Source organism: Eptatretus burgeri, chromosome 18 (genome assembly GCF_056783735.1).
Source record: "Eptatretus burgeri isolate ZD-2024b chromosome 18, Ebu_testis_v1, whole genome shotgun sequence".
NCBI lineage: Eukaryota > Metazoa > Chordata > Myxini > Myxiniformes > Myxinidae > Eptatretus > Eptatretus burgeri.
The window spans coordinates 18895501-18908000 of NC_140978.1; the positions used below are offsets into that span (position 1 = coordinate 18895501).

Here is a 12500-nt window from a genome sequence, read left to right on the forward strand (position 1 = left end):
AGCACGCAGCCGCATCTCCCGGTGTGAATGTGATGGAGTGGACTGTGTGCGTCGTACCACGCAGGTGTGCGTGGGTCGAATGGAGACGGAGACGGCGACAGAGGAGAGAAAGCCGAGTAGCGGCTGTAGTTGTTTCGAGGACCGTGCCGGGTTCGCCCAGCAGTGAGCACGAGGTTCGTGCTGTGCAACGCACGAGACCACCACGTGCTCGCTTGCGAGAGTGAAGTCCCGGTCCGGAAACGCACGCGGTGGATTTGCCGATCCCGCGGACGGACAAAGTTTAGGCAGGTAAATGGATTTGGACCGGACGGGTTCTCCACGCGATCGTGTGTGTTCAGCTCCAACGGGCAAAGCACATGTGTTCGCGTGGGAAACCCCTCGAGACGTGGGGCTTGTGTTTTTTTTTTATGCGCACGGTGACGTCATGGCTGCACGTGTGGTTGGAATCCGGCAGGAGGGGTATCCCGGCCGGATGGGACCGTCCAAGGAAGGACGAGGAACACGTGCAGCTGCATGACGTCACGGGCAGGTGTAAAGTGCGCGAGCTCTGAGTTGCCGCGCAGGTGCTGCGCATGAAAAAAAAAAAACAAGCCTCACTTTCGGGTGCACAGGATTCCTGGTCAAGGGGTGAAAGACCCCCTTGACCCTGGGCACAGGATGGAAACTAGTTAGGGGGAAGGGTTAGCTTAGTTAGACCGACTTCATGGGGCAGGGGTAAGTCCTCATGGAGTCCGTGGAATGGATTAGTTAGAGGGATTGTAGCCAGATTTAGGTTGGGAAATAAAATGAATTTTTGAGTTAGGAGACAGTGACAGACTTGTGGATGTGTAGAGGGGGTGTAGTTTAGCGACGTAGTGTTAAAAGGAACGTGCTACTAGTTTAAGGGACGACGTGGGAGCACGAGTTAGTTAGGGGATGTAGTTAGAAGGATGGCAGAGTTCAGCGGTGTGTGTGTTGAAGAGTTGGTGAGTTGTGAGGTGAGTACTTGTTGAGTGAGTGAGGCCAGCGGGTCTGTGTGAGTGGAGTGAATGGGGAATGCATGGTGCGATGAGTGATTGGGGGAGGAGTGACTCCCGCCCAAGGGACCCCGGGGTCAGAGTAAAGTGAGTTAGCTGGGTTAGTCAAATTGAAAAATGGAGGTCGTTTTGCTGTTGGTGGGAAAGTAGGCTCGAGACCCATTTGGAGGGGTGCAGGAGCCCTGTTGACGGGCTTGGGAGCGTGGCTGCGAAAGGTGAGTATCGCTGAGTAGGTACCCCGGGCACCAGGCTAGTCGGCCGCGGTAGGCCATGGGCCCATGGGGGGCCGGGATAGAGTAGTGGGCACGGGTGCGCCTGCTTGGTGCGGGGGGCCCGGGGCGCCATTAGCCGCGTGGGCAGTGTTGTGGGCACGGGTGACCCTCGGAAAGGGGCCCGGGAGGCCGGCCTGCCACGTGTGCGTTTCAGGGGAGGTGCAATGGGGGGCACTCCCCGGTGTTAGGGAGCTGGTAGGCTCGGAGGCAGTGTAGTGCCCGGGGGTGCCATAGCGGGAGATTCGGCAGAGGGTCGTGCCTGCCTAAGGGAGCCACGTGTCCCAGCCAGGAGACCGTGTGAGGGCACGGAGAGAAAATTGGGGGGCGAGGCCCGAAATTGTAAGGACACCAACACAGGCGACGGGAATCTGGGTTGTTAGAACCAATAGTTTAAGCGAGAGGCGCTTGTTGAAAGCCCCGGGGTAGTTTAAGAGTTAATGGTTAGGGTAGATTAGGAGATGTACCCCTCCGCACCATCCATCCCCTCGCTGTCATTGTGGGCCGCTGGACCCACTTGGTGTTAAGATCGCCGAACTCTGGGGAGGCCATTCTGAGGCTTGAGTTGGGCCTCGGCACAGGACGTTAGCTCTCCCTTGTTCCCCTCCGGGAAGGGAACGTAGGGGTTGGGAGTAGGCCAGGTGACAGAATAGGTTAGCCGAACAAGGACGATAAAGGGGGTTAGGGGACGATTTATAGTGGGGAAGTAAAAATGAAAACAACAAAAAAAAAAAAGTTGGGGCTAAATTGGGGTTTGACAAATTAAGGGAGTGGGTATGTACAGTGACAGGCAAAGGCGATAGGTTGGGAGGGAGACAGGTAGGTAGGTCCGAGCCCGCCTTCCAAGTGGCCAGCACCACCGCACTCCCTCCACCAACCTCCACTGAACGGCAAGAGCTGGCCAACTTCATCGGCTGGCCGTGTTTTGCTTCAAGGCGGAGGCCGGCCAACTTCATCGGCAGCTGTTGTTTTGCTGCAAGGCCTGTGCCATCGGCTGGCCGTGTTTTGCTTCAAGGCCTGTGCCGGCCAGTTCATCTGCCAGCTGTGTTTGCCTGCAACGGTCTTCTTCTGCGGGCTGTGTTTGCCTGCAGCGGCCTTCTTCTGCGGGCTGTGTTTGCCTGCTGCCTTTGCCATGCCATGCCCACTGCCCACGTTCACCAGCCCCGTTCAATTTTTGCTTTGCCCCCCCCCCCCTGTTCGTTTCCATGTGCGCCAGGATCAGAAAGCAACAGTTTGCAAGCTGCAAGAACTGCCCTGTTGGCAGCTACAACACGGGCCTGCAGTGGCGGCCCGTGCACCGTGTTTACGTCCATCCATTCATCCATCCATTCGTTGTGTTCATTGCGTGTGCCACTTGAGCTGGCACGGAGACTACGTTTGTGCAGCCCATGCACCGTTGTGGTTCACTGCGTTCAGTTCAAAAGGGAAGGCCTTGGACTGCGTGTGAGCAGCCAGCCACGTTCCCTGTCACCTGCATTGTTTGAGCCAGAGACTGCATGCGGGCAGCCTGGCTCCCTGCTAACTGCTTTCTTTTTGCAGAGTTCAATGATCCTGGGCCATGGTTTAGTGTAAAATTTGTAAGTTAAGGTTAAGATGTACTGTACATATGAGTGCGCCCCCCGGCATGTCTGTCTAGCGCCGGCAATTTTATTTAAGTCGTCCGTGTGAGTGAGTTTGTTTAGATAGTTACGCAGCCCTCAGGTTATTTATTTTGGGGACACGAATACCATGAATGTCGCACTCAGGGATCCGTAGGTAAAATGTACTAGGGGAAAACTACACATGATGGCACACGAAAATTTGACGACTCGGGACGAGTCTGTAAAAAGGGGAGGGGGTAGTGTTGTGGTTACCAAATTCGCAAACCACCATTCAGGTCCCTTAGGTGAGGTATCTCGGCAAGTATATGTGTAGTTAGGCCCAAACCCGTTGTCTAGTGGGAATACATGTCATTTATGCGAGCTGCGACTCTTCAGGATAGCCGTTTTTCTTTTACTATCTTTATTTTGGACCAACCGCCATGATCACAACCACAACATCAACCACCGACCACAACCACCACTTCACCACAACCGCCACGACCTTCACGTCACACCTCGCAACCGTAGCATCGCCACCGTTCTTGCCCCGCTGTGGGTACCGGTGTTGGATTCGTGCAGAGCGCGCGTCGAACAGCGTGTACAAAATCACGGATTTTGTGCTTCAAAAACGGATCAAAACGACACACGCCCACTTTTTTGCCGTCCAATCGGTGAGCGAGGGGCGATTTGGCCCCGCCTCCAGAACGATCGATATATGCAAATTTGTGGATCAAAAAGCCTTCACGCCCACTTTTCTCGGGCCAATGGGGAGCGAGGTGAAAGGTCAAGGGAGGGGGTCAAAGGCGAAGCTACGGGGATAAAAGGACCGTGTTCGTCAGTCAGAGCAGTGTGGAAGTCTGGAGCCCGGCCTGCAGTAGCTGGAGAAGCTGAAGAGAGTCGAACGAGGAGAGCCCAAAGAAGAGTCCAGGGTGGAGAGTCCAGAGGCGGAGAGGCGGCAGCGGCGAAGGCAGACGAGGGGGTGCTCGCGACGGTGCTGGGAGCTGCACGCCCGAGGAAGGCCGGCAGCGCGACCTGGCCGAGGTGGAGACGCACACCAGGGATAATAAAGATCCTCTATACCCCGAGCATCAACAACCCCCTCCTGTTTCCCCCGCGCTGAGATAGTGCGACCAAGGGGGCCCCGTGCCCCCCCCCTACCAGACACCGTCCACGAGGCCCGCGGGTTGCGGCGCCATCGCCGCTCCTCGTCTCATCACCAGACGGGTAGGCGCGACCCGGTCTCGGCCTCAGGCCCGCCTCATTCTTGAGGGTATTCTTTCCTTGGTTTTGGGTATGTGTTGTCGGCGCCGTCTGTGAAGTAGAATTGTATAAGTGTTGCCGTGTGCTCGGTAGTCGGTATTAGCTCTGCATTGTTTTCGCTTTTATATTTGCTTTTGTGTAAATGGAATTGTGTTTTCTTTTTTTGTGTGCATTTGGTGGAATTGTATTTGTGTGCTTCCCGTGTGCCGCGAATAAATGTGCTTTATTGTTGAACTGTTCTCCCGCTCGCTTCGTCTTTTCCCCCATTGAACCCTCATCTTGCTTCACGTAAAGGGTTGGTAGTGGGCTGAGTACGCCCGATAATTAATCGAACCGTCGAGGTCGACGATAACACCGCTCGGTTATTCTGATAGTACGGAACGGGTCGCTTAAGTGGCCCGTGTCCGAAGTCGACCTGCGGCGAGGTGCGATCGCCCGGTCTACCCTCCGCGTGGGTACTTAGGTAGGTCGAATTTGGCGAGCAACCCTATCCCACGCGGGGGCTGATTGGCTCGATCGCGGTGAGACCAAAAGGTCCACCCGTGACTGGTTCCCGGCGTTAGTCCGAGAGGGTCACGACTGGATTGTCCGTCCGGTGGGCGACGTGCCGCGATTCGAGTTACGTGGCCGTCAGCACGCCGGCGGGCGCGAAATCCGCAACAATATATATGTATATATGTATATATATATGGATATATATATATATATATATATATGTATGTATGTATGTATATATATGTATGTATGTATGTATATATATATGTATGTATGTATGTATATATATATATGTATGTATGTATATATATATATATATAGTTGCGGGCCAGAGGTCCGGTGGCGAGAACGAGCACGAGGTGGGGGAAGTTACGTCGTCTCCCACCAGACTCCCGGAATTGAAGGCCGTCGCTCTCGGACAATTTCGTGAAGCAGCGGGTCGCTTAACCGACCGTGGACGCCAATATCTCAACTGCGTGGCGTAGGGTCTTTTGTCTAGAACCAATTTACCTAATTAACCACGCGGTTTCAGCTACCGGGGAACCACGCCCTCAGTACGCTTTGCCCGAACCGGACCACTCTACTGACTACCAACTGCCAACTACCTTTCCGGTTCGGATGCAGCAAGCGGATCTGCCAAGGTCGTACCAGCTAGAATGAACGGATTATAGGGTATAAAAACCTGGCTAAACTCAGATCCGAACCATGCTGGACCAATGAAGGAAAAGACTAAAACGAACTGGGAACAATTATAGTAATGGTTTATTTTCAATCAACTTACAAAAGGACTCGGAGCAGACTTATCGCGGGATATACAGGCAAGATTTACAATGATCAAAGACTTAAACAGTTCTACTTAAAGACGGAGCCACACACTCGGACGCTCACTCAGACGAAAATAAACCCACGTGTATTGCAAAGGACCGCACAGCCAGAGAGGGAGGTGAGCTGAGGTCACAGTTCTTTTGGGGTACCTGCACATTGGAGAGAAGGGATGCTCCATGGTGCGGCACCTGTCAGTGGTCGTGCAGCTCGGCCCACAGCCACACGCAAGGAGACCATGTCCGCGAAGGAGCCTGGGTGGAGCAGAGCGGAGTCCGGGACGGGGATCAGGGCCACCGACAGGATCCGGTCGAGAAACGAGAAACCCGGTCAAGATCGGGCGCCCTCGAACCAGCGCAACAGACGGGCCGCCGTGGCGAGACGCGGGCAGTCCCTCCGAGTCATGACCCTTCTTCTTTCTTTGGCAACCCGCCACTCCAACCGTCTCACTCAAACCACTGACTCGCTCCAATGCTGTTTCTCTCCAACCTCAGACTCCAGCTAACACGGCCGACCCACACAGAATCCTCTCTCTACCCTCTCAGGATGGTGCCATAATTTATCTCCCAACCAAGGACTCTACGCTGAGGATCACTTCGCAATCCAAAGATCTCGCAGCGGGGAGGGGCCTTGGTCAAGCTGACGCCACTGTCCGCCCTGATTGGACAGGGCCTCCATGGGTCCTCCCCTTCTGGGCGGGTGATCCCCACCCCCCCTCCCCTCCATGCGTGTCTGGACTCATCAAGAAGAAGCCACAACACAAAGATTTTGCCCTGGCCAACGGGCCTTCGGATACAGCAGGTGGACAGTGGATCGTGATGGGGGATGGGATATAAAGATTTATTACCCGAATTAAAAAAACATCGTAACGCACCTCTTCGATTTCCCACTAAACACAAGGAGGGGATCTGTCTACACTTGTACTTAACTGCATAACTAACTTTGGGTCAGCTGTATGTTTGAATGCATGCGGTTCCCAGAACCGTAGCAAAAAAATTAATATATATACATATATATATATATATATATATATATATATATATATATATATATATATATACATATATATATATATATATATATATATATATATATATATATATATATCTATATATATATATATATATATATATATATATATATATATATATATATATATATATATATAAACCTTCAGAGATCTCCTCTGAAGTGGCTGAACAGATTGAGGTGAAACTTTATACGTATGACCACCTATCCATGAGTAACAAAACATTCACACACATGTCATAGGTCATGGTTTGGCAGCCATGTTAGATTTACCATAAAACCTATAAAAAAATCTTCTTCTCCAAAACGGCTGAAGAGATTGAGGGGAAACTTCACAAAAATGTTCCCCAAGCCTTGGGTGTACAAGTTTGTAAAGGAAGAATTGATAGGTCACATGGTTTGGCAGCCATATTGGATTGAAGAATACATTAAATAATGTTTTATCTGGAACCGCTTAATCAATCGATGTGAAACTTCGCAATTATGTTCAAGTAGTGATGGGGAATACATGTTTCAAATTTTAACTTGATCGGACACATGGTCTGGCAGCCAGAATTGTTTATTTTTTTTTTTGATCTGGATTCTTTTGGGGTTTTTTTAAATTTTGATTTCTTTTTCTTATTTTTGATCGAGGCCCACTTGGCTGTGCCTAGATGTGTTTGAGGACAGAAAAGTAGCAACTGAATTGAATATATTCTTATCCCATTCTGAATTAAATTGAATTATAAACATCAAGGATCAGGGTCAGGTGTCCGATCAAAGCAGAATTGCATCAAAGCGGGGCGTCTTGGTACCACCCGGTCATCACTGCCAGCAGTTATAAAGTGGCAGTTCTAATTATGTCATTTGTTTAATTACATAACACACCAGTACACAAACACCACACAAAAGAAGTTCTGGCAAGGGTCTGCAATCTCTGATTGCTCTTTTTCTTGAGACTTGCAATGTGCATTAAAATGCTGCCTCTGGACTACTACATCCCCTCCCTTCAGTAAAAAAAAAGCAATGAAGAACTGATATCATATTTAATACAACTTGTATGTTGATGACATCCCTCCAGGTTACCAAAAGTGGTGGCCCTGTGATCTGCACGTGCTAGGAAAAGATATTCTCAAATTTCATGCCATATACTGGCCAGCTTTTCTCATGGCAGCTGGACTGGAACTGCCACGACAGCTATTGGTACATTCTCACTGGACGGTAGATGGAAGCAAAATGTCCAAAAGTATGGGAAACTCCGTGAATCTGGAAGAAGAACTGCAACGGTGAGTTTGTAACTTCACTTCCAATGAATGCATGTAATTTAAATGAAATATAAATGGAATACTGCAATGTTAGGATATTTATATTAACTAAATCGAGATTACGCGATAACTCGTGATTATCCGTTTCTTTTTCTTTAACTTATCACATTGATTTCTATTTTGAAGTCATATCCTTGACCTATCATCCTGTCCTCTCTTCCAGACTTCTAAACTACACCAATTCAACATTTTCTCTTTTTGCCATTGTTTTCTACGATATGTATACGAGTGGGGTATGCTCACACAATGTAAGCAAAAATGAACAGTGCTTTGTACGTAGGTACATGATAAAGAGAAACTTTATGATGATGGGCAAGCATCACCGACCTCTTGCTAGATATCAATTGACGTTTATATTTCACAGCTGAGCTACAGAAATGTATAAACGAACATTTTATAAAAGTATATACATTGTAATACTTACCACTGTGCTGTACACATTGTCTTGGCTCGCTCAGCTGCAGTGAGCACAACAAGGCTGCACTTATTTTTGGATAGTTTCATTTATGGATGCTTTCTGGCAGTTGTTTTTCTTTTTGTTTTTGTTCCCCCCCACACCCCCCCCCACACCCCCCCCCCGGTGTTTTGGCTTTGATGTCCATCGGCACGCAATAATTCAGCTTTCTCCGTCACCCGAAAGGTACCGAACATTAATATCAGTCCTCCCAAAAACTCACTCCTCCGAGCTCCCATATATATATATATATATATATATATATATATATATATATATATATATATATATATATATATATATATATATATATATATATATCTATCTATCTATCTATCTATCTATCTATCTATCTATCTATCTATCTATCTATCTATCTATCTATCTATCTATCTATCTCTCTCTCTCTCTCTCTCTCTCTCTCTCTCTCTCTCTCTCTCTCTCTCTCTCTCTCTCGCCTCTCTCTCTCTCTCTCTCTCTCTCTCTCTCTCTCTCTCTCTCTCTCTCTCTCTCTCTCTCTCTCTCTCTCTCTCTCTCTCGCTCCACTCCCTCCCCTCTCTATCCTATCCCTCCTTTCTCTCCCCCTCCCTTGTCTCACTCTCCCCCCCTCCCCCTTAATATTTCCATCAGCAAAGCGAGGGATTGTATTTGCTAGTCTATAATATAAAAGGAGCTCTGTCTCGGCATGCCTGCATCCGTCCCTGCATCCATCCATCCATTTCCTGCCTGTATGCTTCAGCAAGCAACAATTGGCCTATAGGGGATGCCACTAATCAAGCAATAACGGTACCCCTACACACACTCTGATCACCATCTTTTTAACCTCCGCCCTCGAAGATGGATTGAGGTTTCTGTTTTCACCCCTTCCTGTTTGTTTGTTTGTTTGTTTGTTTGTTTGTTTGTTTGTTTGTGAACAGTATGATGGAAAAAACTCCTCGACGGATTTTGACGAAACTTGGTGGGGGGGGGGGGGGGGTTAGGTCTGGTCCAAGGAACATGCCATTAAATTTTGGACTTGGTCCAAAATCCAATATGGTCGCTATGGTGGCCAATTTGAAAAAATATTTGATTTTTTTTTTTTTTTTGCATTTCTACATGTTTTAAGTGATTTCCAACCCCCCCCCCCAAAAAAAAATTGTTAGAGAAAAAAAAATTTTGCAACTCTTTTTCAACAAAATTTCGATTTTTTTTTTTTGCATTTCTACATGTTACAAGTGATTTCCAACAAAAAACATGCCCAAATTATAATTGCGGCTGATTTTGGAACTTCAGGTGGATATACCCACGTAAAATCAATTTCTGTCTCAAGGAATCTAGTTATAACGAATGAATTGAGTATGTAAAAGTTAAAAGTAAAAGGGAAAGTTGCAAACTATAACTCTGTGAGCACTGTTGACGTCAAATTGAATGAATAGGATATCAGGTTCACTTGAGTGACCTAGCAGTATTGGCGGCGGAGGTTTTGCACTCTACCGAGTGCTCCCCCTCTAGTTATCACTGCAAACAGTGTGATATAGTTGAGTAAGATGAGGATAGTTGAGTGGATTCTATTTACATTAAAACAAAAATTCTTCTTCACTTATAATATACCCAGTCCTCGCTTAACGTTGTGCCCAACAACGTCGTTTTATTATAACATTGCTACTCTTGAGATACCCATGATTCCGACAACATTGTTTTATGACCCGACCGATTCGTTATCACCTTGTCACCCAATATGGACTACTTTGTGTGGTGCGCCACCCTCTCTCGTCTTGGTGCGCTACACTCTCTCACGGAGCGTAACAGCGTCCCCAAGCGTTTTCTCCCCAGTCTTTGTTGAGCTTCCACAGGGTACGTGCGTACTGATGCTATGAATCCTGCACTATAACCATTCAAAATGGCACGTCCATCAAGTGTTGGTGATGCTAGTGTTGTGAAGAAGCAACGCAAGACCATGAGCCTTGCTACGAAAATGGAGGTTTCAAATGGTTTTGAGAAAGGTGAACATGCTCTGGACATTGGTTCGGGATAGATCCAACTCCCACAACAATATTATATACTAGCAGAAACCCCGTCACAGACAGATTCCGTTCATTCAACCACCCTCACCAGCTCACCCACACTCGAAGAACATGGACTGGACAGGGTGTGCTTGCCCCCGCCTACTCATCCCCCGCCCCTGCCCCATTCCCCCGTCTCCCACCCTCCGCCTTCAATTTGCTTACCCCCGCCCAAAAATTTAATCAACCCGGGCCCGCCCCCGCATCTTCACTCCCCCCGTCTCTTGATTCCCCGCCCCACTTGCCCCGGGCCCCCGCCCCCTGTCCACCCCTCACACTCAACCCCACATAATTCAACCCAGGCCCCGCCCACTCATTCCCCAGGCCCCATTCCCCCTCCCCGTCTCCCACTTTCAATTTGCTTACCTCCGCCCAAAAATTTGCTTACCTTGCCCCCCGCCTCTTCACTCCCTGCCCCCGTCTCTTCATCCCCCGCCCCCGCCTCTTCACTCCTCGCCCCTGTCTCAACGAAAAGTGTTTATTATGCTTCAGAGTTGAAGGTTGACTATTGCCACTATGTGCGATGCACTCTTACAGGTACGAAGTTTCTTTCAGTCCAGGTCACAGTACCGAGAAAAACGTGACGCGACCGCTAGGAGGAGCACAAAATTGGTCCTTCAGTTTTAATATATCGAAGATACAATGTTTCTTGTTACATTTTTTGTTTCAAATTCACATTCTGAGGTCGTCAGTATGTGCAGAAGAGGGTTTTACATTGCAGATGCTATTTTCGAGGAGAGGAATTACACCTCTCAGCGGTTACGGTCTGTCGACGACAGACGTAATGACATCAGCGAATGACCGATGATGTCATGACGTCCTGACGTCTCTCAGCGGTGACATCACACGTCGCCATGTAAACGAATGTAAAACGAAAAGTGTTTATTCTGCGTCAGAGTTGAAAGTTGACTATTGGCACGATGTGCGATGCACTCTTACAGGTACGAAGTTTTTTCAGTCCAAGTCACAGTACCGAGAAAAACGTGACGCGACCGCTAGGAGGAGCACAAAATTGGTCCTTCAGTATTACTATATATATATATATATATATATATATATATGTATATATATATACATAAATATATATATATATATATATATATATATATATATATATATATATATATATATATATATTTATATATATATATATTTATATATATATATATATATATATATATATATATGTATATATATATACATAAATATATATATGTATATATACATATATATATATATACATATATACATATGTGTACATATCAAAGGGCGGAGGAGCTCCTTGTGAGCCAACGGCCATCCATATCTAGTGCCCAACTGTGTCTGCGGACGTCCTCCTGCAGTTGGGTCACTTCTTATTAGGAGGTTGGTGGCAGGATTTGCACTCCAGCCACTGTAAAACCCTTCATTCCGCAAAACGCAAAAAAATCTGAAAACCCACTCCGTGGGAGTACCTCCTGTAAAGCTTCCCTTCGCAGGGCAGCTCACCGGATGACGGGATTGGAGCAAAGCCTTCGGGACCCCCAATCTTTGATCGGAGGGAAACCACGGGGTAACATCCCTGGGTCAGATTGCGGGAGAGTGTGTCGGAGTGGTGCTGAGGTGTCGTCCACCAGACGGCGGTCTCCTTGGGTTAACGTGAGGCGGTCCCTTCGGGTGGGTGCCCGGAATGTCCTATCCCTAAGAGAGGATGATCACCTGTCTCTGTTATCATCTGAGCTCAAGCGTATGGACATCGGTATTGCAGCTCTCTCTGAGGTTCGGAGACCGGATTGCGGCGAGATAATGGTGGGTGGTTACACCTACTATTGGTCTGGTCGCTCTGATGGTAACCATACCCAAGGAGTTGCTGTAGCTGTGTCCAATAAGCTGACCCCAATGATAATTGAGGTAACACCGGTCAACGAGCGTATTATGAGATTAAGGATTCGTCACTCCTTAGGTGTCATTTCCCTGGTCTCTGTTTATGCTCCGACTGAGGCGAGTGATCTCACCGTGAAGGATGCATTCTACGCCACACTCGAGTCTGTGGTTGATCAGTGCCCCAGACGAGATACACTTCTAGTCTTGGGGGATTTCAATGCATCGACTGGAACTGATAGGGATGGTTATGAGGTGTGTGTTGGTCCCCATGGGTCAGGAACTATGAACCAGAATAGCACTAAGTTCCTTGACTTTGCAAGAAGTCATGGACTTAGGGTGTCTGGTTCATGGTTTCAGCGCCCACAA

At 48.1% G+C, this 12500-nt stretch overlaps 1 protein-coding gene across 1 annotated transcript in view; it reads left to right on the top strand.

Moving 5' to 3' along the window:
* Window positions 1–12500, top strand: part of MARS2 (methionyl-tRNA synthetase 2, mitochondrial) — an 83708-nt gene that overhangs the window by 32854 nt on the left and 38354 nt on the right. Inside the window, exon 5 of the mRNA XM_085863739.1 lies at window positions 7532–7736. Coding sequence (XP_085719865.1) covers window positions 7532–7736 — 205 coding nt within the window. The remainder of the gene's footprint in view (window positions 1–7531; window positions 7737–12500) is intronic.